The sequence below is a fragment of the Loxodonta africana genome, chromosome 9 (assembly GCF_030014295.1).
Source record: "Loxodonta africana isolate mLoxAfr1 chromosome 9, mLoxAfr1.hap2, whole genome shotgun sequence".
Classification (NCBI taxonomy): Eukaryota; Metazoa; Chordata; class Mammalia; order Proboscidea; family Elephantidae; genus Loxodonta; species Loxodonta africana.
The window spans coordinates 100,291,352-100,319,267 of record NC_087350.1 but is presented as its reverse complement, the minus strand read 5'-3'; the positions used below and the strand labels follow the sequence as shown (position 1 = coordinate 100,319,267).

The 27,916-nt window shown below is 37.7% G+C and overlaps 1 protein-coding gene across 6 annotated transcripts in view; it reads right to left on the bottom strand.

Annotated features, from left to right (window-relative positions):
* Positions 1 to 27,916, bottom strand: part of BNC2 (basonuclin zinc finger protein 2) — a 481,109-nt gene that overhangs the window by 261,707 nt on the left and 191,486 nt on the right. For 2 of the 6 annotated variants that reach the window (XM_064290465.1, XM_064290466.1), the window contains exon 1: positions 25,268 to 25,390. The exons of 3 other annotated variants lie outside the window; for them this stretch is intronic. Coding sequence is in view for 1 of the 3 variants with exons in the window: in XM_010587927.2 (XP_010586229.1) it covers positions 25,268 to 25,351 (84 nt within the window). In the remaining 2 variants the exon portion in view is untranslated. Of the gene's footprint in view, positions 1 to 25,267; positions 25,391 to 27,916 lie in introns of those variants that run through there. One more of the 6 variants, XM_010587927.2, reaches the window with a different exon arrangement.

Below are 27,916 nucleotides of genomic sequence, written 5' to 3'. Positions count from 1 at the left end.
CACAGCTTGGGTCAGGCGCATCTTAGTGCTCGAGGTGACATCCTTGCTTTGCAACACTTTAAAGAGGTATTTTGCAGCCAATTTGCCTAATGCCAGTGTGTCTTTTGATTTCTTGACTGTTGCTTCCATGGGTGTTGATTGTGGATCCAAGTAAAATAAAATCCTTGACAACCTCCATCTCCTCTCCATTTACCATGATGTTGCTTATTGGTCTAATTGTGAGGATTTTTGTTTTCTTTATGTTTAGGTGTAATCCACACTGAAGGCTATGGTCTTTGATCTTTATCAGTAACAGCTTCAAGTCCTCTTCACTTTCAGCAAACAAGGTTGTGTCATCTGCATAACGCAGGTTGTTTGTGAGTCTTTCTCCAAACCCAATGCCCTGTTCTTCTTCATACAGTCCAGCTTCTTGGACTATTTGCTTAGCATACAGATTGAATAAGTATGGGGAAAGAATACAATCCTGACGCACATCTTTCCTGACTTCAAACCACTCACTATCCCCTTGTTCTGTCTGCACAACGCCTCTTGATCTATGTACAGGTTCCTCATGAGCACAATTAAACGCTCTGAAATTCCCATTCTTCACAATGTCATCCATAATTTGTTGTGATCCAAACAGTCAAATGCCTTAGCATGGTCAATAAAACACAGGTAGACATCCTTCTGGCATTCTCTGCTTTTAGCCAGGATCCATCTGATATCAGCAATGATATTCCTGGTTCCACATCCTCTTCTACATCTGGCATGAATTTCTTGCAGTTCCCTGTTGATACACTGCTGTAGCCACTTTTGAACAGTCTTCAGTAAAATTTTGCTGCATGTGATATTAATGATATTGTTTGATAATTTCCCCATTCAGTGGAATCACCTCTTTTGGGAATAGGCACAAAATATGGATCTCTTCAGTTGGTTGGTCAGGTCTTCCAAATTTCTTGGCATAGACGAGTGAGCACTTCCAGTGCTGCATCCATTTGTTGGAACAGTTCAACCGGTATTCTGTAAATTCCAGGAGCCTTGTTTTTCGCCAACGCCTTCAACGCAGCTTGGACTTCTTCCTTCAGTATCATTGGTTCCTGATCATATGTTACTTCCTGAAATGGCTGAATGTCAATCAATTCTTTTTGGTACAGTGACTCTGTGTATTCCTTCCATCTTCTTTGGATGCTTCCTGCGTCATTTAAGATCTTCCCTTTAGAATCCTTCAGTATTGCAACTCAAGGCTTAAATTTTTTCTTCGGTTCCTTCAGCTTGAGAAATGCTGAGCATGTTCTTCCCTTTTGGTTTTCTATTTCCAGGTCTTTGCACATGTCATCATAACACTTTGCTTTGTCTTCTCCAGCCACCCTTTGAGATCTTCTGTTCTGCTCTTTTACTTCATCATTATTTCCTTTTGCTTTAACTACTCGATGTTCAAGTTTCAGAGTCTCTTCTGACATCCTGTTAGGTCTTGTCTTTCTCTCCTGTCTTTTTAAAGACCTCTTGCTTTCTGCATGTATGATGTTCTTGATGTCATTCCATAACTCACCTGGTCTTTGGTCATTAGTGTTCAACAGATCAAATCTATTCTCGACGTGGTCTCTAAATTCAGGTGGGATGTACTGAAGGTCGTAGTCTGGCTCTCCTGGGCTTGTTTGAATTTTCTTCAGTTTCAAATTGAACTTGCATGTTGGTGGTCTGATCCACAGTCAGCCCCTGGCTTTGTTCTGACTGATGACATTGAGTTTTTCCATCATCTCTTTCCACAGATGTAATCAATTTGATTCCTGTGTATTCCATTTGGCGAGGTTCATGTGTATAGTCGCCATTTATATTGGTGAAAAAAGGTATTTGCAATGAAGAAGTTGTTGATCTTGCAAAATTCAATCATACGATCTCCAACATCATTTCTATCACCTTAGGCCATATTTTCCAAATACTGATCCTAGGTCTTTGTTTACAACTTTCAAATTCCAAATACCAGTAATTATCAGTGCATCCTGACTGCATGTTCAATCAATTTTAGACTGCAGATGTTGGTAAAAAATCTTCAATTTCTCCATCTTTGGCCTTAGTGGTTGGTACATAATATTAACTTGTCTTCCTTGTAGGTGTATGGATATTATCCTATCACTGACAGTGTTGTACTTCAGGATAGATCTTGAAATGTTCTTTTTGACAATGAATGCATTCCTTTTTCAAGTTGTTACTCCTGACATAGTAGACCACATGACTGTCAGGTTCAAAATGATCAATATCAGTCCATTGCAGCTCAGTAATGCCTAGGATATCAATGTTTATGTGTTCCATTTCATTTTTGACAACTTCCAATTTTCCTAGATTCATACTTCATATATTCCATGCTCCAATTATTAACGGATGTTTGCAGATATTTCTTCTCATTTTGAGTCGTGCCATATCAGCCAATGAAGGTCCTGAAACTTGACCCCATCCACGTCATTAAGGTTGACTCTACTCTGAGGAGGCAGCTTTTTTTTCCCAGTCATATTCTGAGTTCCTTCCAACCTGAGGGGCTCATCTTCTGGCACTATATCAGACAATGTTCCGCTGCTATTCATAAGGTTTTCACTGGCTAATTCTTTTCAGAAGTAGACTGCCAGGCCCTTCTTCCTAGCCTGAGTCTGGAAGCTCAGCTGAAACCTGTCTGCCATGGGTGACCCTGCTGATACCTGAATACCAGTGATATAGCTTCCAGCATCACAGCAACACACAAGCCCCCTCAGTATGACAAACTGACAGATGCGCAGGGGGATTTCCTTACTTAGTAAGAAAAAAAAAGGGAATACTTACGAAAACGGTTTTTCCAAATAAAACTTTGCCTTAATAAGCAACTTCCTGTTTTAGTAAATGTACTTTCATACCTATAGGAATTTATCTAAAGTCTAGCTATAAAATCCAGCTATACTAAGCGTATGGTCCAAAAAAGGACAGAAGGTCATTCTCCTTTCAAGAAACGGTTTACCCCAAATAACCAGCAAAGGCCCTGGTGATGCAATGGTTAAAGTGCATGCCTGCTAATTGAAAGGTGGGCAGTTCAAACCCACCAGCAGCTCCTTGGTACAAAGACTTGGTGGTCTGCTCCCATAAAGATTACAGCCTTGGAAACCATATGGGGCAGTTATACTCTGTCATATAGGGTCACCCTGAGTTGGAATCGACTTGGTGGCATCTAACAACAACAGCTAACTAGCCATTTCTATTAGAGATGTGCTGTGAAAACTGGACGCTCCATTTTGTCCTCAGGTTCAGCTTTATGTCCTGCTTCTTTAATTAGTTGGCTTTTGTTCTTCTTACTTCCTAATGAAAAGGTAAAAATCATGACAATAAAAGGACAAATCAGTACACATTTCATCTCAAATGCTGAACTCAGTGGGAAGTGCTCCATCATTAAGAAAAGTTTAACACTGTGTGGTGTGGACAGAGAGACATCCCGGGAGCTCTGTGAACAAAGAGACAAGAAACACAGAGGAAAGGAGAAGGTGGGTGAGAGAACTCTTACAAAGAAGAAACAGCTAGGCTGAGTCCCAAGTCATCCTAGAACTGGCTAATACAGATACCCTAATAAGTCTTATGTTTGATCAATAATTATAATTCAGTAACTTTTTCTATAAACATGTCAATGTGCAATGTGTGCACTGGAATTCTTTATAAAGTGGAAATTGCCACAGAAATCATAGGGAATGATCCCAAACCTGACATATAACTCCTCTCGTGTTGGGCAGTCCTTGTTAGCTCACTCTTCTAAACTGTCTAATATTAGCAGGCACAAATGAATGCTTCATATTTAACTAGCATCTAAGACTAATTTGGCGACACCAAAGTTCACATTGCCAGTCAATTTCTTAATCAGAACATAATTTTACTTCTTCTGAAATCGAGCCATCAAACAGCATAAATCTAGGCACACTAGAATTAACAACATTCACAAATATGATCATTATTGCGTTCTTAAGCACAGTCACTAAAAGATCTTCGAACCTTTACTCAGTTATACTTGTCCTCTAACTACTTTTTAAAAGTCACAGCTGTGTATTTCTCAACTTTTATTTTCTTCATAATTAGGTATGAGATTGAAAGGATAACATGCCTAAAAAAAAAAATTCTGTTAACAGCTACTTCTCAACTGGTTAGCTCTACCTAGGAAATGATCATTAACTAATTTAAAAGATATATATCATCATGATTAATGTTTCAGTTATACTTATGTTAAGGACCTACAGAATTAAAAATATTAAAGGAAGGAACATTTTATGTGAAAATTTTATCAATTTGTTAGTGTTTTTCTTTGTGCTATTTCAATGAGTATCTGTATTTTTAAAGCAATTTTAATAATACAATTACTTCATTGACAATTCATTTAAGTGGATTATTTCTTGTATAAAATCTGAATTTCTATTTCAGTAAAGTATATAAGAAGAAGATGATGTGGCTTCTGGTATATTTTCCCATAAAATATATTTTTCTTTTCCTATGAAGTTCTACCTTCTAACATACTTCCCTCCAGAGCTATATTTTGCCAGAGGGGTTTTCCATCTATGTTTTTGGTCTCATCTTCAATTCTCTGTTTTCTTCACTCTGATAATTTTGGCATTCCCTTGATCTCTGGCATCTCAGTTGCAAATGTTCACTCCAATAACTCTACGGATGTCCTATTTTATTTTTCTAAATATCATGAGTCCTTCAAAAAAAATAAGAAGGTGCTTTTAAAGGTATCTAATATATGCTTCATTAAAAAGAAACAACAGCTTAAAACACACACATACACAAAGGTTACTGACCAATACCTTCAATTATCTGAGTACTACAATGCCACTGACAATGCAGTAAACAATATCTAAGCTATCTTTGCAATTAAGTAAAAACATCTTTCAAGAAGCCACAGGTCAGCTCTCATTACTGAGACCTATTGGGTGATCCTGCAGCTAAACACTTCAACACACATCCAGCTGATCTGATACGTTTTCTCAGTTCAAATGAGGTATCCAAACAGCAAGTTTGTCTGTTCTGCTGGCACTATAAAAAGTAATTTACATGAATCTATTATAAGCAAGATTCACACATATTTTTGGTATGTCCTTAAAAAAAAATTTTTTTTTTAAATTCTGATGTTTTGAGGAAGTGGCATCTATTTCACTTTAAAATAATGGGCATTTTCTCCTTTTTATTTTCTTCTACTTGAATTGATAGAGAAAAAATTCACACGCAAATTCATATATTTATGAACCAGTGTTAGGGTCATCCTTTACTCTGAAAAATTTTTGGTCAGCAATGATTACTGTAGGTTTTCTACTGTCATTAAAGAGGTAAATGCTAATTTGAAAATAAGTATGCATTACACACACACACACACACACACACGAGTTACATTAATGAAACCACCATCACTAGGATACATGCTTTGGTTGCTTTTCCAGGAACGGTAAGGAGATGTGCTGACCTAACTTCTTTACCCTTGTCCTCTTTTGTTCTAATAACATCCATTTATGAAACATCTAATCAGCATTTGAAGTACTATATTTATTCAAGGGTTTTTTCCCTTTGTAAATTATAACATTAAAATGCACCCATAAAAGAACAAAATCTACCACTAGGCTCATGTTGCTTCCATGCTGTAGTCAACTGAGATAGGAAGTGCAAACAATTCAAGTGTTATTCCTGGACAAGATAATCAACAATGTGGTTAGGTGAAAATCAACAGTGAGACTGTCTACTTAATGCCAAATGTAGTCATTTGAAATAGTCACCATCAACAGCTCAAGAATGAAAGTCCATTCTTGATGATCAGAAAGTGAGGATTATGAGCCAAGAGCGCTTTCAACTTCTTACTGGCATAATTAAGTTGAATGAGAGATTCGCTCTTTTAATAACATTTCATTTTCTCTAGCATATGTAATTTAGACACATAATCAAAAACAATTTTTTAAACCAAAAAATTTACCAGATTTCCAATATGATGAAGCAAAGAAAGGTGCATTTCAAGTTTATGCAGAGAAAAGCAACAGTGAACATTTTCCAGTACCTACTATGTGCCAGGTACCTACAATGTTGAACACTGGGTATACAAAGAAGAACAAAACTTGCTTCTTGCTCAAGGAGAGCTTCTTTGAGTTGAGCATGCTTTATCTCCACTCTATTTGCCACAGAACAACACTATTTATTCAAAAACTTGGCTGAAACCTTATCTCTTATGTGCATTCTTCCCTGGTTGGCCTGTTCTCTGTGACTCCATTCATTCAACAATGATGAGGTGGCCAAGCAGGATGGTGAGCACTGAGACTCTAAATGAGAACAGGACAAGATCTCTCCCTTGAGAAGGTCACAATCCCCTTTTAGTTAGCTTACCACCCACTGAAAATAGCCAAGCTTCTTTGAGAACACCAAATCTTACACAGCTTTGCATCATCAGGCCCTGGGCATACTGTAATAACTGAAAAAATGTTAATTCAGTACAAAAGATCTGTGAGATGGGAAATCAGAAGAGGACGTTTTGACCGCAGTATGTAATTATGACACTCTGGGCTTCACGTTCTCCATCAGACAATGAGGTGGCTGTCACTGCCCCCATGTGATCTCAGAGTCTACTGGTGCATGAGTGAACATTCGGATTTCAAGTAGGAGCGGTAAACGTACTTAACAATCTCAGTACGTGCTTTAAGCAATTTTAAACCCATCTAAACTATGATTAGTTCAATGACTAGGACTATGTTGAAATCACATCTTGAAACATTATTGTAACCATTATTGTGGAATTCATATTTTGATTTTGATATATTGAGTTCTTTTCTTGCCTCCCCTTACACATAGATGTATAATTTGGGTCTGCTGTATTCTTTCAAAGGAAGAATTGGCAGGATAGTTGCTGTTACTTAGGATAAGTGTATAATCTCTTTGACTTTCTCTTGTTGGGCAACCTGCCCAGTAAATATCAATTTTTTTAGAGCTACAAATATGGTTTTAATAGATTCGCAGATTTTAAATTGTTAGAATTCAGGGCACGTCTCTCCCAGAATAAGCTGATATTTCACAACAACCCATGTAGATGCAAAGGAGATGACTATGGATCAATCTGTATGTGAATAAGTTGATACAGTGGTTTACTGCTCCTATCTCTACAGTACCCACCCCTCACCCCCAACCGACAATTTCCATGTGAAGAAAAATGCCTCAGTCTATGGGAGTTCAAATTAGTCATGATACGCACTTTGGGGACTAAGGAAGGCTTACTGTAAATCAGCCACTCAGAAACCACATTTGACATATTTTGGTCATAATGTAACTATAGGTTGCATAATATTGTACATATCGATTGGAGCTTGGGATTATAATGGAAAGCAATTGCCATACATTGAAAGTGACCAACCACAAGAGAGAAAAACTGTTCTTGAAGAGCCCACTAAGGGAGTCATTTTCCTATAATCTGAAACTCTTTATCTTTAGACAGTATATTCTATCACACTCTTAGGGCAGCATTTTGCCCTCAAGGTGCTAACGTATCTTATCCTCAGGTCACCCAACTTCTTCACACCTATAGAAAGTTCTAGCAGAGTAAACCAAATTCTTTCTTTATTGAAACAGTGTTATTAGGAATTGCAGGAAAAGAGCAAATCAGAAAATTGTCTCACTTAACTCCCAAATGATTGGCAATGTTGTAACAGCTTTTAAATTCATATTAGATTCTGCCTTCTTACTTTTTTCCTGTCTGTATCCTGTACTTTTAATAAATATAATTTATTGAGAGAATTACTGTATATCAGGCACTATGTTATGCATTTCATTTGTGAGAGGTTGCCCTTTCCACAAACCTGTAAAAAAAAAAAAAAAGAGAGAGAGAATCTGTTTTTCTCTACCATCCTTTAAGAATCGTCCTTGCAAGCAGCATGTATTTCTTTAAAAATAGAAACAGCTAAGAAGGAAAGAAATTAGATAGCACGAAGAAAGAAATTAAGATCAGTTGTTTTTTTTTTTTTTTTTATCCACTTAGAAGAAGCAAAAGGTGTTAGACTTTAACTCAGAGCAGATGGTAGAAAACTTTGAAGTTGTTTGATCTCCTCTGCACGATCCAAGTTATAAGTTAACCTTATAATTTTTGGAGCATGTCCCCAATAAAAAGATATAACTACAGTAAAAAGAGCACACATAATAATTGTGTAACTCAGCCGCTTTTGTTGGGAAGTTAGTTTTTGAGGAGCTGAAGCACCCAAACAGGTTCTCCTGTCAAAGAAGTACTGAAGGCATGTATATAATGTTTTCATCCCACTGGGGACTCTTTTTTAGTTCTACACTACACTCTTCTCTGTAAATCTTCACTAATTTATCAGATGTCACGGTTTAACAGGAACATTAGCTATATCTATTGATGTTCAAGGGATCATTTGGAAAATTACAGAGCAGATTTGGGTATACAATTGAAGATCTAGAAGAGCTAAATAACCCTATAGCAGAATTCTGCTTAATAACTGCTTTTAAGAAGAATATTAGGAGTAGCTAAACAGTTGCAAACATTCCCCCACTCCAAAATCAAGGATATGATTGAGATAATGCCCATCAATGTTTTGTGCTTCCGTGTGAATACAACAATGGACTCATACCCATGATAGGGAAAGACATTACCTATTCCAGATCACTCTGGTCCAAATGGTGAATGACCTATTTTCCAAAGAATATGCTAGAATTCGGGGGCAGTGGGGTCCAGTGGTACAATTCTCATCTTTCATACACAAGACCCAGGTTCAATTCCTGGACAATGCACCTCAAGCGCAGCCACCACCTGTCCATCAGTGATGGCCTGCAAGCTGCTATGACGTTGAACAGGTTTCACTGGCGTTTCCAGGTAAGATACACTAGGAAGAAAGGCCTGGAACTCCACTTCTGAAAATCAGCCAATAAAAACCCAATGGATCACAATGCTCCAATCCCACTGTACCTAGAGTCACCACACATAGGGGCAGACTCAGCAGCAGCTAACAAAAACAATGCTAGGAATTACTGAGGAAAATAAAAAGAATCCTTTCAAGAGCACAGTGGGGGGAAACGCACACCTGAGCTCACCTGAGAATTACGCCACAAAAAATGAGGGACTCAGAACAGCAAATACCCCACAGTTTTCTAGGCTTCCAGAACCAAACCAAAAGGAATGGCTTCACGCCTACACTGGGCTCCTCCAGTGCACTACTGCAAATCCTCTCTGTTCTGCCTCTTGTTTGGCCGTGTGAACCAAATCCTTCCATCTATAGCTAATCAGCACCTGAGCTTGCCCCTCGTGCCTCCCACTGCCTGACAGCCCAGAAAAAGATGCACACACATACAAGCCAAAAGCGTGGGAGTTAATAATCTCAGGACCACACTGATCACTGGAGAATGAGAGCCAACAGGTAAACATTCCCCCCTTTCATTCTCTGGGGAGAGAATTCTAAGACGTATTCATCACGGGCCTCAGTAAGAATGAGCACGCATCATTGTATTGCTCCACTGCATGGGCAGCAGCACTAATTCACTCCTATATTAGTTTTCCCTCCTTCTGTTCTATTCTCTCGGTGCTTCATTCCTAATTCAGGATCTTCTCAAACTGCCTTCACGCAAATCTCTGACTCAGGATCTGTTTGCAGGAAGACCCAGGTTAAGTCACCTCTCAAAAACAGCCCTAAAATGTATGGATAAAATAATGCCTGATTGCATCAAAATGAAGAAAGAGATGATACAGTGACAAATGAGAAATAAAAAAAAGATTAGGAAAGCGTAGTAAACCTAGGTCTTTCACATCCAGAAGATTAAGCAGCTTATTAAAACAAAAAACCTCACTGCTCTGGAGTCAATTCCAACCCATAATGACCCCATGGAGAAGCCAAAATCATCAGAAAAACCCTGAGGGCCTTGACCCCAAATCGGACTCTGCCTTTACCAGCAGGGCTTCTATTTGATAGAGTGTCAAACTATAGCCCAGAGTTTCTCATCTTCTCTGGTCATACACTTCACTTTCAGCTAGAAGCAGGACATGTATCTGAATTTTGTCTTCTCACTTCTTTGAAACCTGCTTCCTAACAGATCTTAGAAGCCGGCTCTGGTCAGCAAGTCAAGGAGAGGAGTCAGTCCACTGTTAGTCACCTCTTCAACTCAGAAGAGGTCCTATTCCACCATATGTCTGGGCTCCACTCATCAGATCCCCTAATTTCAATACTCGTTTGACAAGTACTGTTCTGAAAAACTTTCAGGAAACAGATCCAACTCTATCCATTATATCAGCATACTTCAACAATGACTGCAAATCGGAGTTGCATTAATACAGAACAGAGCCAAGTGTAAATGCGAAAATGCATCCTCACACGCATTGTGAGGTTGTCTTACGCCACAGTTTCTCTCATTAAGCAAACTCTGAGGAAATCATTCATGGATGACTGGTCTGAAATCTTTTAGTGGTTACTGATTCACAAAACCACACACAAAAAAATACATACTCTGCTAACAGCCAGGGATGTTGTTATGGCATCATAAACAATCACTATCCAAAAAAGGAGATCTGTGGCACTCCCATGAAGGTGAAACAAAAATTTTTAATACAATCAAATTTCTGATTTGTCAAATTAGAAATGTTTAACATCAATTTAGACAATAAACAAAAAAGAAACAAAGAATCCTAAATTAGTCATGACAAAATGAATTACATTTAAGAATTTTATTATGTTACATTCATAACTGCCCTATCAAAAGCCAAAAATTGAGATATTCAAAATCCATTCTGTCAATGAGTTTAATAAATTCCAACCACCAGGCTCCATTCATAAAAGTAAAATCAAAGGGAATTACTTGTGACAATTTTTCTGCAATTTATTAGTTAAATTATTATGGCACTCGTGTCAGCTCTTTCTAAAGAACAGAGAATATCATAGAATAGTTATGCAACATGAGAGCAAGGTTAATAAAATGCACACCTTTGATTTAATTTCCCAAAAACAAAGTTTTCATTTGGACACAAAAAGAAACCAAACTTCCTGGGTCAGAAGGATAAGAAGGGGGAAGTACCCCAAAAAATTAAAGTACAGAATAAGGAAAAGTTCTGAATCAAATACTAGATAATAACACAAATAATAACAACCTTGAGTATGTCCCACCACGAATTTAGAGACCATTTCAAGAATAGATTTGATACATTGGACACTAATGACCGAAAACCAGACGATTTGTGGGATGACAGAAAGGAAATTATACACGAAGAAAGCAAAAAGGTCATAAAAAGACAAGAAAGAATGAAAAGACCAAAATGGATGTCAGAAGAGACTCTGAAATTTGCTCTTGTACTTAGAGTAGCTAAAACAAAAGGAAGAAATGATGAAGTACAGGAGCTGGACAGAAGATTTCAAAGGGCTGTTCCAGAAGACAAAGTAAAGTATTATAATGGAAAAAAGACCGGGAGTTAGAAAACCAAAAGGAAAGAATACCCTCTGCATTTCTCAAGCTGAAAGAACTGAAGAAAAAATTCAAGCCCTAAGTGGCAACACTGAAGGATTCTACAGGCAAAATACTGAATGAAGTTATAAGCATCAAAAGAAGATAGAAGGAATACACAGTCACTATACCAAAAAGAATTAGTCATTATACAACCATTTCAGGAGATAGCAGACAGTAAGAACTAACAGTACTGAAGGACAAAGTCCAAACTGGACTGAAGGCATAGGCAAAAAGCAAGGGTCCAGGAATTGACGCAATACCAATTGAAATGTTTCAACAAACGGATGCACCACTGAAGTACTCAACTTATCTGTGCCAAGAAATTTGGAAGATGGCTACTTGGCCAAGTAACTTAAAGAGATCCATATTTACGCCTATTCTAAAGAAAGGTGATCCAACCAAATGCAAAATCATCAAATATCATTAGTATCACATGCAAGTAAAATTTTGCTGAAGATCATTCAAAAGTGGTTGCAACAGTAAATCAACAGGGAACTGCCAGAAATTTAAGATGGATTCAGAAGACATTTAACACGGTATATAATTACTGATGTCAAATGGATCTCTGAAAGCAGAGAATACTAGAAAGATGTTTAACACTCTGTGAATTAGAACAAATTATGGATAACATTTTGAAGAATGGAATATCCAGAACACTTTATTGTGCTCACGAGAAACCTGTACATAGATCAAAAGGCAGTGGTCTCAACAGAACAAAGGGGATACTGAGTGGTTTAAAATCAGGAAAGGTATGTGTCAGGGTTGTATTCTTTCACCGTACCTATTCAATTTTCTTATTCAATCTGTAGGCTAAGAAAATAATCCCAGAAACTGGACTATATGAAGGGGAATGCAGCATCAGGATTGGAGAAATGCTCATTAACAACCTTCAGTATGCAGATTATACAATCTTGCTTGTTGAAAGTGAAGAGGACTTTACCACTTGCTGGTGAAGATGAAAGACTACAGCCATTAGTATAGATTATACCTCAATATAAAGAAAACAAAAAATCCTCCCACCTGGACCAAAAAGCAGCATCCTGATAAATGGAGAAATTATTAAAGTTGTCGAAGATTTCATTTTATTTGGATCCACAAACAACATCCACGGAAGTAAAACCCAGTAGTACTCAAGAAATCAAATGGTGTATTACATTGGGCAATTCTACTGCAAGAGATCTCTTTAAGTTGTTAAAAAGCAAAGACGTTACTCCGACGACTAAGGTGCTGCTGACTGAAACCACGGTATTTTCAATAGCCTTAAAAACCACCCACACTAAAAAAAAAAAAAATGCATGAAAAAGCTGAATAGTGAATAAGGAACACCAAAGAAGAATTGACACATCTGAATTATGGTGTCGGCAAAGAATATTGACTCTACCATGGACTGCTAAAAGAAGGAACAAATCTGTCTTGGAAAAAGTACAGCCAGAATGCTTCTTAGGAGCAAGGCTGGCAAGACTTTATCTCAAGTCCAACTTTCTTTGGACGTGTTATCAGGAGGGACCAGTCTCTTGGAGGAGGACACCATGCTTGGTAAAGCAGTGCATCAGAGAAAAAGAGGCAGACTCTCAATGAGATGGACTGACACACTGGCTGCAACAATGATCTCAAGCACAGCAACAATTTCAAGGATGGCACAGGACAGGACAGTGTTTCGTTCTGTTGTGCATGGAGTCACTATGAGTTGGAACCGACTACGTGTCACCCAACAACACTAACAATTATCTTCTGCACTGGGAGCTCTGTTTTGCTTTTAAGTGTTTGTGTTTTCTGCTTCCAGCTGATAGAAGTGTTTTACATTTCATACAAAAGGTAACAAATGTTTCTTGCATGTGTTAGACATGGACTTAAAGGACTAACAGTTACAAACAAAGCCCATTTGGACATCAAAGGAAAAAAAAAACTTTGTTGATTCAAGAAATTCCTAATGGCTTTATTTATAAGTAAAATTTTCTTTTTATTTGAGGCCCAGTAGCACTGCAGAGTATAGCTGGAAGACAGCAGGTAGCTCTCATAATGAACTTTGCACAGTTTTGAGGAAATAATATCTGAAGGCAGTGTGTTCTTCTGTGGTCAGCAGATCAGTGGTTCAAAAAGAATAAAAATCCCAGGGAACACTCTGAGACAAAAGAAAAACAACAACAACAAAAAAAAAAAACTGGGGGGAAAACATTCTTGCTAATTAAAATTTCCAGTTCTTATGGTCTTCTATACACACAAATCTCGGTCAAGAAAGGCGTGCAGGATCAGGCCTGTATCAACATAAACTATACCATCATCACATTAATTGTATTATTACTTCATAATATTAACCAGCCAGGTTTACATAGAAGAGATTAAATAACAAGATAATCTTATAAACAATGCTCATTTCATCAGTGTACCAAATAACTTTGATTTATATCAGTGACTGTTCTTCTAATTAATTTATGCATCCACATGCTTTAATTTACACAGACAGACACCTACACTGGGGTGGGATAGCCATTTTTTTAATGCCTTGAACTTTGAGACGGGTTCATGTTTAGTCTTCCCAATGTTGCTGTTTTAGTTCCCTCACACTTCAGAAATTAAATGACTGTTGAAATACCTTGCATTAAAGTTGAAGCATGCAGAAAGAAAATATTTTATCAAACTCGGTAACTATCTCCCCCTGCCAACATTTATGTGTTTAAATTTTCAGAGGTACAGCTTTAGCCAACTTACAACCGAAAACCAAACGCAATGCCCTTGAGTCCATTCCAACTCATAGTAACCCTATAGGACAGAACAGAACTGCCCCATAGGATTCCCAAGGAGCGGCTAGTGGATTCGAACTGCTGACTTTTTGGTTAGCAGCCGAGCTCTTAACACTGTGCCACCAGTGCTCCAACCACACCTCTTCATTCCAAAGATGTACGCCTAACTTTTCTTACAAATATTCCACCCAAAACCTTTCCCATATAATATGTTCATCTTATTATGGCAGTGATCTTAAAGCCCTATATTTGTCTTAATGCAGTTTCTAGTGACTTACGGGAAAATGTGTTTATTAAAAATATGTGTAATTTCCACTATCACTGGGGCTTTGGTAAAATTTTTTAAATGCACTCCAGATGTTGGTTTACAACAGCAAGGCAAGAGTTAGAAAAGGATAAATTCCAAACATGAAAATTCAACTCTTCCCAATTCCTCAACCAAAAAGATATAAACAGCATCTCTGAATCCAGACCCACTTACAATAAGCTATCAGTGACATCACAGTAAATTCAGACCTCTCTTAAAAAGCCTTTAAAAATAACCTAAAGGGGTGTCCTGGTGTCAGGATTATTCTAGTTTAGTCATTTTACAACTTCCATGGATAGATTCAGTATTGGGATGTGGATGTCTGTTTACTTACTTAATCAAGCAAGCAAAAAAGGATTTTACTTGTCTTTGATACAAAACTTTTATTTATGTATTTGATCAATGTTTACTTGTAGAGCCTTAATACAATAACAGATGTTAGCTAAATTATCTGTTTTAGATTATAAACTCCTAGAGAGCAAAGACCCTATCTGTTCAACTCAATTTTTATAGGATGCAAATGCTGTATGATACCCAAAAAGGCACTTAAAGATGGTTTTTATAATAACAATGACTTCAAGGGGGACATGGTCTGTTTCTGTGCTCCATGAAACTCAACTGGCATTTACTGAACATTAAAGAGTGACACTTTTAATATTCTTGGGCAATTCTCTTCTTTGGATGTGTGTAATGACACTTTTGTTTTGAAACAGGGATTATTAAGATGTAACTATTTCCACTTCTTAATGTTCAAGAGTTAACTTCTGAACACTTAAATATTATATTAAGTAGCATTAGGAAAGTGGGAAGAATGGCAGGCCCAAATATTACGCTTCTTAGCATTAAATTAGCACATTTCCCACACTAAGTAGAAGGATCAGTTGTTTCCACTGGGAAGCCTGCTAAGACTCTGTGTCCTAAGAATGTGGTCTCCTTAATATCTCTATAACATTAAGTCAGATCAGGCTAAATAAGACACAAACCAAGTAAAATAATTTTCTGTGGCAAGAAAAAATGTAGAACACTGCTATATAATACATATTGAACTCTGAAGGAATAAAAGCCAGCAAACAGTATCATAAAGGTTCTAACACATCAGAAATAGAAAAGATTTTACTAGTTATGTAATTCTGGGTAAGTCACTTAAAATTTCTGGGCCTCATTTCTTAAATCTGTAAAATGAAGACACTCGGTTATATAACTTCAGACAATTCTCAGGTTTAAATTTTGAAACTATATGAAAAAATTCCCAAGTCCTAAAGGACCTAACACACACAAGTAAGATTCCATTACCTACCCAAATAAAAGATTTTTCTTTCTTTTGTGGGGAAGGGGAAGACTATGTGTTCCCAGTATAATTTATTATGACTATCTCCAAGAAAATATTTAAACAATATAGTTTTGCTATTCTTATAAACATATAAAATGTAGTTATGTATGTAATGAGAAACAGTATGTATATATACAAAATCCATGCACATGCACACCCCCCCACACAAAGACATAATTTCCTCTATTCAAACCAAGAATTAAAATATTTATATTTTCCTCGCTTTTCTTCGTTCTTCTATGAAAGTGCTATGGCTATGGCTTAGAAACTTACATAAAGTGAAGATAAGTACTTAGTCAATATTTCTTCTATTAGTACTAGCAGTACCCATCATGAACAACTTTTGTTTCCTTGGTTGTCTAAAATCTAGACAACATTCTCTCACAGAACAGTGGTATAAGAGAAAGAATGCAGGGTGTTGTTAAGTTCTCAGGACATTCAACCAAAATTTATTTAATTCATTATGTACGTGAAGTATAGAACTCAAGATACAAGAATCCCCAAATTTTATGCTACTCAGGCAGAGAGTAACCAAACAGCAGGAGTTGATGAATAAGGAAGGTCCTGAAAACATGTTGGGGCATCCAGTTCATACCCCACCAAAGCAAATAAAGGAAAAACACAAAACTAAAGTTCATGAATTTTTTTTTCCTCCATCTGTAAGTATTTACTAACACATTTCCAAAAAAACACTTGAAGTAATTGCTGAATGTACTATCATTTTCCTATTTGTTTTGAGAAACGAATGCCCTACAGAATACAATGATTTCTTCCAAGTAAAGAAAGAAAAACACAGTTATCTTGTTTTAAAATTTTTACGTTCACCTTGGGTTTCTTATTATTGGGGAGAACAGAAGTATAAACTGTTTTAAGATGAATAACATTATGTGAAATTTTGAGGAAAAAAAGTTCATCTTAACTTTTATCTGCTTAAAAAAAAAAAAAAAAAAAACCATTGCCATCCACTAGAAGTTAGTAAAAAGAACTAACATTAACAAAACTGCACTGAGTAACTATTTGCTATGTGCTAGGCATTTAGGCATTGTTTTATACGCACTTGTGACCTCCTTCAATCCTTCCAACAATGCCAAGAGTTACAGATTTTAAGAACCTATATTATTCTATTTCATCAATTAAAACAAAATCCATAAGATAAAAACAGAAGCAACATCCTGACAACTGGTTGCTCTGTAAGACTTCAGTGTAAACAAAACTCAAGTTAGGAAACTGAAGTGCTTCAATCTTCCTTCCTAAAGGGGAGTAAGAAGGGGGATGGTAATTTAGAGCCATAAATTCCTGGCTGACTTTCACCAGTAACATCAGGAGCATTCTGCATTCAACTTAAAAACAAAAAACCCTAATCAAGGTTCAATTACGTTCTTTAAAAAAATTTACCAATGGTTAAGCAGCTCTATGTAAAAACGCAACTTTAATTTTACAATGGCAGTGATTCTGGATATTAACCGTTTAACTAGTAGCAGTAAAACTAAGAACTGTGGTTCATTTCTATGTTATAAACAGCTAAGGAGGATGAAAAATAGGCTATAAAGGACATAAAAGGATGAAAATTAAAAATAAGTAAAATGGAAAGGACAACAGAAAATAAAAGAAGAAAAACGGGAAGAATATGAGGGGGAAGTAATGAGGCAAAAAGAGCACTGAGGGGCAAACACAGACAAAAAGTTTTAGTAAAATGGCGCTTTTCCAAGGCTTGTTTGAGCTTTGAAGACTTGCCAGTAGGTCTGTTTTCTGATAAAAAGGGTTTATCTCTCCAATGGTTTCAAAAAAGAAAAAAAAAATTCTGTAATAAATAAAATACTCAGATTTTATTTTCCAAATCTCCATTTTTATTTTTAAATGAAAGTACAAGTTTGAAAACTTCACCTATGGGTAAAGGAATGGCTTTTATTTTAGAAATGTACTTTGGAACCTACACACTGTTGCTCAGTTTAACGCACAAAACCTCAGAGTTACTACAACATTCCAAACCTGACAGTCTTTCCTTTGTGAAGAAATCAGGGCTGCCTCTTTCCATAAAAATAGTGCCTGAAAATTACATTTGAAATCAGTCTTCACCAATGGTGCAAAATCTTAACAATACGTTCATTTGCTTGAGGGATTTGGTCTCCTAAAGGGAATTACAGATACACAAAACTAGCTGTTTATAATATCAAGAGAACAATGTAAATGTGCCCAAAGCATCAAAAGCTCTCAAAAAGGCACCCACAGAAGGTCGCCAGAGAGAAATTATCCTCCATCTGCAGTCTTGTTGGCAGGGCAATGGCACCTTAAATTGTATTCACAGCCAGGCCCTAAAAAAGGTAAACTGGATACTCAGCCTGACTTAACAGACTAAGAACCTCATCCCCTTACCTGGGGATTGATTTTTCTCAGCCATCTACCTACTGATCTTCTCTCTGCACCAATAAACCAGAGAAGCCACTAGTCCTTATCATATTCTTAACACCAGTGAGAACTATTTTATATAAAATTGCATTAAATAATATACCATTTTCAATATATCGATCCTACAAACTGTAACTACTCTTGTGAAGTGGTTCAACACCATGTCATCACTACACAGCAACTTGTTTCATTTACAGTATCTGTTTCACTTCTATTCATGAGCTAATGTAATTCATTTTTTTTTTTTTTTTTTTTACTGCACACAGGCTGCTAGACACATGTGCATGGCAAATGGAATCTGAACTTAGCTTAACAGCCTCATTTATTCCTGATGGTTTAAATTATTTCATCACAATTAATGACACCCCCTCAGCTTCCTGTGCAGTCTGCCAGATGTTCAGAGACCACAAAGCCACTCTCTTCTTTGACGGCTGGTGACAAGTCGTCCTCTGAAGGACGTTCCCTAGGTGCGTGGGCCGGATGACACCGCCATTGCTTAGCACCTCTCTGCCTCCCAGAGTAACGAGGGTGAGGAAAAAGCAGGAAGGCATGGGAAACCAGCAAATGCATTAGCAAGGGCAAATTACGTGAAGTGATCTAAACTTGGAGAAACTTGGCTCCTGCCACAGGAGTTCTGAGCCTTGTTGTCTGATGAAAGAGCTCTTGGCCTTCACCTTCCCAACCACTGGCATCCACTGAAGTGCCCAGCATGGCTTCAGTCCTTGGGGAATATCAGAGAACAATAATAATATAAACTTTTCCACAGGGGAACCTTTTTCCAGTTCTAGTAGTTTTGTTTTGGGGGATGTTCTTTAATCTTATCATCATCGTTACCATGACCATCATCTTGCATTTGAGAGTGAACAGTCTGAAATCTCTGTCTACATGTTCAATTGTGATTATCCTCAATCCTACTTAATAAAAACTTCCAATAGAAAGACAATATTTTGGCAACTTATGGTAAATGGTTTTCTCCTTTTACCTTCGGTTTACTAGAATTTATTTTTTACAGGGGCTGTTGGTTTTTAGTTTTCATTCTTGATAGGTTTTTATTGTTATTGTTATTTTTTTTTTTAAAGAACATATTGAAGAAAAAAAAAAAGACAACCGATTTTGACTCAGCTATGCCTGGTTTATCTCCTCCATTAATAACAAAGAAAATATTTTTCCTTTAGGCAGAATTAAAAAATAAAAACTATATTCATCATTTGAATTTTCACAAGAAAAATATAAAGTCACATAATCACAGGTAGCTAAGAGGGTACCAGAAATTGTAAACACACTTGCATTTCCACAGTAAGAATCCAATGCTCTAATTTGGAAAACATTTACATCAACTAGAGAACATGTGGCAGACATTTTATGGATTATTTTTTAAATGTCTTAAAAAAAAAAAAGTTGATCTTATTCAGGGAATAAGGGGCCTTTTGGTTTGCCAAAAAGTATAACAGGAAAACAGAAAGGCCACCTGTGTCAGCCCACCCTATAGCATGAACATGAGCTATAAGGGCACTTTGGAAAATACTTTTAAACTAAGATGAGAAAAAAAAAATCAGTATCAATACAGATTCCAAGCAGATGCTAAAGGCTTCTGTGCATGTTGCTGATTATGTGTGTGGCCCACAAAGGCTGATTTCAGATGTCTCCAAAACTCAGAGTACTTTCTCTTTTATAAACTACTTGGGATTAAAACTAGGACCATATCCATATTGTCTTGACAATGGGTACAACCTCAGTGTAAGGTCATCAACCAAAGGAGTTAAATCCCACCCCTAACCACCCACCATTGATGGCTTTGTTAATCTTAAATGACTACCAAATTTTACCAGACACACCACAATTAATATTTTGACAGAGGTTTATTCAAATTTCTGTAGCCTAAAACCCTATGAAATCGCCAGTCTAGTTTTTATCAGAATTGGGACCATCGCCGGGAAGCTGAGATGGTAGCATACTTGCAGCAAGCAGACAACAATAGGAGACTCTTAGCACTCCCAGAGTTACGTCGAATTTTCCATGCACAAAACTAAAATGAAACAGCTCAATTACTGAGAGGTAGATAAGTAAAATAAATAACTAATTTCATACAGCGGAGTTGGGAAAGAGTCATATGGACCTCATTCTGTTGTCTCCAAACACTTTATTGGAGGGGGAAAAGGAGCTGAATAAACTTTAAACTCTCATGTAGGGATGTATTGCTTGTGTGTCCCTGGCAGATGTGGAAAGGAGATGAAATGGGCAAGGGAGAATCAAATATCCCATCGCTGCAGGTTTGCTGAGGGAAAGAGGACTGCAAAGATCTCACATCTGGCAATCATTTGTCAATAGCTGGAAAGAGAACGGCAGGAAACTTTCTGGCTCTTGGAGAAGATGAAAAGACAAAAACCATGTGTCACACACACACACACAAGCACACACATATACACACTGCAATGGTACAATGACTACTACATTTATTCTCCACCCACCCTTTCCCCCCTATATTTAATGATCTTCAGATATACTCTACTCTATGGTCAAAAACATGCAGTCACTTGACTTGTTAAAGCTGCAGTGTATGTACATTTTTCAAATAAACCCCATGGCTGATGTTAGAAAATCAAAATCAGTCAAGCATAGACCGCCTAGTACTTTGGGCAGGAATCCTTGTGGTTTAGTCAATAAACAGAATCTGAATGAAAGACACCACAGTAACTAGACAGTAACGTTTTGAACAGTTCTTAACCTGAAAGGCGGGGGCGGGGGTGGGTGGGAGACCACACTAGTGACCATGGATATAAGGCTACCCGTCCACTTAAGATCCCTCTACCTGCAACGCAGCTGTGTTTACCACAAGGTCATCTACTGTTTTTTTTAAAAACAAACAAAGAGAAAGAGTGAACTTATATTTGGGGGATGTTGTGAATGAATTTTGGAAGGACACTGCTATTTTTTAAAACAATTATGCCTATTTAATAAGTTGGGAAGGGGAGTGTCAGGTTCTGTTTAACCCATACTGGTGATAACAATATAGGGAGTTTTCTAGCATCAATATGAGGTCACAAAAATGACCAGCTCTGCACCAGTAACTTTATCGTAGAATAAAAATTTTCTAGACACCCCATACAAAATGAATTAACTGCCCCAAAATCACAGAAGTGTCAATCTGTTTACAGTGATAGAAAAAAAATAAAAATTGTTTACAGTGATAAAAAAAATAGATAACCTTAAATGGGCAACTTTTGGCTCTTTTTTATGCTGCATTTGACTAGCAACCGCCACAGAGCTCGTGCCTGTGTTCCGTAAGTGAATGCTGCAGGTGGTTTAATAACCTGGCAAATTCACAGTAGCTTGTCAAATTATTACAGAAACAGTGTCATCACTAAACAAGCCTGATCACGGTTAATGACAACGCAGACCAGAGAGCAGCCACAATTGTTCATTAATTACAGGAAGCACCTCATTTAAATTTTATGGAAATTTACACTTGCACCCCCGTATGTTTGGAAAAAAAAAAAGTGATCCTTCACGCATTCATAGAAGAAAGGAGTCTGTGGTTTATGAAACATCAGAGTAAATTGTGTCTAATCAGGTACTAAAATATTGATCCTTTATTTAATTTTCTAAGCCCTTCAGTGGCGTGAAAAAAAAGTCAAACCCCACATCTTCAATTCTCAACCAAGAAAGGAACTGTGCTAAGCTAACTGTGACAATATATGATGAAGCACAGCTAGATTAAGTAACTTTTGACTGACTAAAAATAAGTTTAAAGCAACTAAAGGGGGTTTAAACTGAAACAATCATTCCCTATAAAATGATTGTATAAGAGCACAATTTTTTGATACTATATGTCAGTTAATGAGTCCTTGTGGCACAGAAGGTATACACTCAGCTATTAATGGAAAGGTTGACAGTTCGAATCCGTCAAGAGGCTCTGTGGGACAAAGACCTACAATCTGCTTCAGTAAAGATTATAGCCAAGAACACCCTATGGGCCAGTTCTATTCTGTCACATGGAGTCACTATGAGTCGAAACCAACTTTAGGGCACCTAACAACAACAACACACATCAGTAAACCACCAAAGCTGAAGAAAGAACAGTTTCATATCTACTTCAAAATCCACTGAGGAAAATAAACAGGAAGTGAATCAAACCCTTGATTTCCAACTATTTTTCTAAATCAAGCAGATTACCACAAAAACAACACATGCCTATGCAAAGTGAAGGCAGGCACAGTTCACAGATGACAGTCATTCAAAACCAAAGATATATTCATAGAAGGATGTCAGGGAAGTTGGAATTACTAAATGATAAGGTTGCTAAGAAATCTCAAATTTTAGGGATAAAAGGTGAATCGTTAAAAGGAAGGAAGTAAGAATAGGAAAGGCCCTCCACCGCTCATGCGAACTCATGTTAGTGAAAATATAAAAGTAAACCAGATATGGCAGCTATGTGTCTAAAGGAATAGTCTTTTCAAGAAATGATATAAACAAACTGTTGCGCCTAAGTCGAAGTGTACAAGGGGCGATTCTCAGAATCAAAAGGCCAAACAGCAAATCCTCTAGTGGTTATAATGCCTGCCCTGGAGGAAAGCCTGAGCTCCAAGCAGGAAAAGAACATGGCTCTGGCAAATCCTACAGTGAGTTTTAGGGTGTACAGTTGGACTTAAAAATAAGAAATGGCTCATTTCTTAGGGGGTGAAAAAAAGGACCAAGATATAGGCCACAGCAAGAACGAAGGCAGCCCAAACTAAACACTATTCCTGAAGATGTTAGCTAATGAACATGTTATGTGCTGAATTTCAAATAATATGGATATTTACCAGATTATTTCTAAATTCATAGAAACCAGATTTAAGAAGGAAGGGGTGCAAAAAGGAGAAGAGGAGGAAATGGTTCAAGTGGGTCTCAAGTCAATTCACCAAGTCACCATAATCGACCATCTTTTAACAGATTCAGCCTTTCCATTCAGTCCGCCAAAATGGTGTTACAAAATGAGGAATCTTAATAAAAATGAGATCGCTTTCGTTACTCTAAGAACTTGGTCTTCATTGCAAGGCCCATGCTTAACTATCAGCTCCACAATTTGTCTAACTACCTATACACCAGGGTTTCACCTGAACTTGGTAAATACATACCTTCTCCCTTGGTTTATCAAAGTAATGTGCTCCATGGGTCTTTTTCAGTTTTATTCCACACGCTCAGATCTGCAAAAGCCATTTCTCTCTGTACCATAACTCCAGGTTCAAAAACAGAGCATCCAGCACAATCACCCATGACAGACCATTCCAGGTGATGTGTTTGAAGAACATCACTCGCCCCACCCAAAGAGGTCAAGGATCACAGTACTCTCCACGACAAGTCTTCCATCACTCTGCATTTAAGTGTCATGCACAAGCTGTTGGCTTTCTAAACCTGGGAAATACACGAGCATGTCTCATATGTGTCACACCTGCTCTTCTGTTGTATCACAGCCATACACCACCCAGACGGTACCAGCTTGTGGCACAGCAGAGCTCAGATGGTCTTCCCGAGGCCAAGAGCAGGTGTGCAGGAGATGGTCTTCCCTTCAAGTTCCATTAAAACCTGAAACCTCCTCCTAGCACCACTTCCACACTATTCCCCACTGTGAAGAAGTCAATTTTTAAAACTGTTTTCTTTTCTCATGTGGGGTTTCTAAATCAGTAAAAATGTTTTAAAACTGAGCACTACAGTGTTCATCCCATGAAAATTTAGGAAACGATGCCTAATGGAAGTTATTACAAAAAAAAAAAAAAAACATAAATTTGTTCATTCTAGAGGATCTCATCCGTATAGAAACTTCAGCTATTGGCATCAATGGCTACATATTCCTTAAATATTAAAAATACATAGAAGTGGAGGCATGTCTTTGGCCAAGGTGTCATATTTATATTTTTAATTTGCAATACACCAAACAATTTCTAATACCTCAGAAACACACAAAACAAATGGAATTCAAAGCAAACCCTTTCACTGAAAAACATATTTAGTTAATAAACTTATATTATACTATTGGACATATCTACTCAACCTATGAAGAAAAAAGACATTTATCATTAAATCCTACTTTTCTTTTAAAATACCCAGCTCAAGAACTGCTGCTCTCCTGATGTGGGAAACCATAATGCAGGAAGCATTACATAACCCAGGAAACACAGCGCTTTGAACATGATAATAATGATATAAAAAAAAGATGAGCGAACATTTAGTGAAAGCTTGCTACATGCCAGGCCCTGTGCTAACTGCTGGACATGCATCATATTATTTAATCCTCATAATCACCCTATGTGGGGAATCTATCTTATAAATGAGGAAATTGAGGTTCAGTTACCGAACAGAACCAGTTACCGTCAAGTCATTGCCAGCCCATGGCAACCTCACATGTTGTTGAGTAAAACTGTGCTTCGTGGTGTTTTTAAGGCTGTGGCCTTTCAGAAGCAGCCCACTAGGACTTTCTTCCTGGGCGTCTCTGGGTGGGTTCCAACTGCCAGCCTTTGTTAGTAGTCGAGCACAAACAGTTTGCACCACCCAGAGACTTCTGAGGTTCAGTTAGGTCGGTTCAGTGAAGTGCCAAAGGTTTCACACCCACTTTTGTAAATCTATGCAGCCAACCTTCTGAGACCTGTTCTTATCCACTGCGAACGGAAAAAAAAAAAACAAAAAACCATTGTCACTGAGTTAATTCCAACTCACAGGGACCGTATAGGACAGAGTAGAACTGCCTCATACCAAGAGGAGGCTAGTGGATTTGAACTGCAGACATTTTGTTAAGCGGCCATAGTTTTTAAACCACTGCGCCACCAGGACTCCATCCACTGTAGTATATGCGATTTACTGAATGAACAAAGGAACAATTTACAGACCACTTATCCTGATGAAATGGACCTTGCACTAGACATAGGCTACATTATCAGTCCCTCTTTTACCCCTGTCTCAGTGATGGCTGTCCTTCTCCTAATGGCGATGAAAAACTTCTATGGCCTTCAGAACATACTGATGCTGTCACATCACCCCCACCTTATAAAACAGTAAGACTCCAACCTGGACTTCCAGCCTCTGCTCTGGCTCCTCCAGGTTTGGGCAAAAGTCTGCACCCAGCACTCTGCCAGCACATGCCACTGGAACCTGGGGGAACACGGCCGAGTTAGACGCTGGGCATGGGGGCTGCTGAGAACTACAAACAGTCACACCTCACCCTGGCAGAAGCAGTGACATCCCAGCTGCAGGTGTGAAACAGGCCGTCATGGCCTGACACGTGTTTGACACTTAGTATGCCACATATGTTGCAAATATCATCAACCATATTTATTAACATGTTATGGTTACCTGCTGTGGAGTCAATCCCTGTCTAGTAGTGACCCCAAACACAAAAGAATGAGACCCTGCACAGTCCTGCACCATCCCCCTGATCAGTTGTAGATCGGATCATTGTGATCCATAGGGTTTTCATTGGCAGATTTTTTTTACGGTCTTGCTTCCTAATCTGGAAGCTCTACTGAACCCTGTTCAGCATCGTAGCAACATGCAAGTCGACACTGACAACAGGTGGTGGCTGCACAGGAGGTACACTGGCCAGGAATTGAACCCAGGTCTCCTGCATAGGAGGCAAGAATTCTACTGCTGAACCACTCATGTCCCCATGTTTATTAACTACCAAATGGTAAATACTAAGAAGGAAAGAACCATGTAAAGTTTGTGCCCCCTTGTATCCACAGCATATAACGCAAAGTAGGCATTTAATAACTATTTGTGGTGTAGTGCTTAAGAGCTACAGCTGCTAACCAAAAGGTTGGCAGTTCAAATCCACTAGGTGTTTCTTGGAAGCTCTATGGGGCAGTTCTAGTTTGTCCTACAGGGTCACTATGAGTCAGAATCAACTGGATGGCAACAGGTTAAAGGGCAGGGAAGGGGGAGGAGGAAGAGAGACAGGTAAAAAGGAACAAGAGAGGAAAATAAGGGAAGGGAAAAAGAAACAGAATCTCTGCTTCACATTCTTGACATGCATTTTTTCCTCTGTTCTTTCATTTTCCTATCTGAGAATTTAAAAAGCTACATTCTATGACGCCTAAAGTTCCTTTCTGCTCTTAAAACATCTGTTCCAATTTACTTTTCCTGTTTCTGATGTAGGACAGCATAAAATCCGTTGCCATCAAGTCGATTCTGACTCATAGTGACCCAATAAGACAGAGTAGAAGTGCCCACAGAGTTTCTAAGGAGCACCTGGTAGATTTGAACTGCTGACGTTTTGGTTAGCAGCTGTAGCACTTAACCACTATGCCACCAGGGTTTCCTAGGACAGCGTAGGAAGCCTTTACTCATTATTTACTTGCTTACACTACTGCTACTTTTAAATTGTGTTTAAGAGGCTTGTTTAATAATTCTGTTCTAACAAAGGTAATAATACCAACAAGAGAACAGCTATAATTTAGTAGCTGTTTCTCTACTATGTAGAATTCTAAACTAAAAGCCATTAAGAACCCCTTTCAAAACCAAGTGATCTATCATACTTAGTCAATATCACCCCTAAAAATTATCTATAGTCACTTGTTTACTTCATTTTAGATTTTTCAAGATGAATAAAAAAGTATTTAAATTCTATCTAAGCTTCTTTTTAAATTTCTCTAAATCACACCTCAATACTACCAAACACACGTTATCTTCACTAATCTTACATCTCTTATATGCACCTGAATCTCAAGTCAGCCAGTCAACTTCATCTCACCTGTGTCTTTGTTCTGCCATCAAAGTCCTCCTTTGCTGTCATGTTTCGTTTTTAACTCCGATTTGGATCGTCTGTGCTAATCAATTCTCTGTTCAGAGATGAGTGTTTAGCCAGTGCACTGCCTTAGAAGCTGTCTCCTTCTTCCTTTTAAACCACAAATTGGTTCCCTTCTCTAAACTTAAACAATTTTCAATAGACTTCACTTGGCAAGTTCACTAGTGAATATCACTAACATTTAAAAAATAGCACTTAGTCAACTCTTCGAACATTTTTAGGTACAACTTTCTTATTCTTTTCAAGTCTTCTATTCTTTCTTCCTGTCTATGTTCATAAGGTGAAATAGAATATCCTCTGCCTTTAAAACCCATGCGTTTCACCAGTGGAGTCCATGCTCGGGAGGAAAGGGAGGTCACATTTACGGAGAACTTAAAATGTTCCATTTACCATGTGGGCACTTTACATATAGATTAACCCATGTTCTCCTCTCAAAAATCTTAGGAGATTTTTACAAATGAAAAGGCTGAGGCTCCGAGAAGGTAAATACAGAGTCATGTAGACAGTACCGTATTTTAAGCAAATAACATGTGCATTATACTTTTGGGGGGACCGACCACACAACCATCCCATGCATTGCTTTCGTAACTGTGCTATGCCTGCATTATGAGTTGGCGCATTATTTGAGAAAAAATACACTAAGTTGTAAAACTCACTCAAACTGAAGAAACAAAGAAAAAAGGAACATATTACAAAGAAGTTAATAAAAAAACATGTAATAATTGCATTTGGTGACATCCATTCTAGAAGCATTTGTTGATGTTTCATAGGAAATAAACTGCAAGGAACAGAATGATGGAAATAAATAAGGTGTTAATAGAAATCAAGAACTACCACTTGCTCTTTAGTCTATAATAGCAATGTAAAGAGAAATTTATCCTCTAACTTGATGAACAGAAAAAAATGGGGCAGGG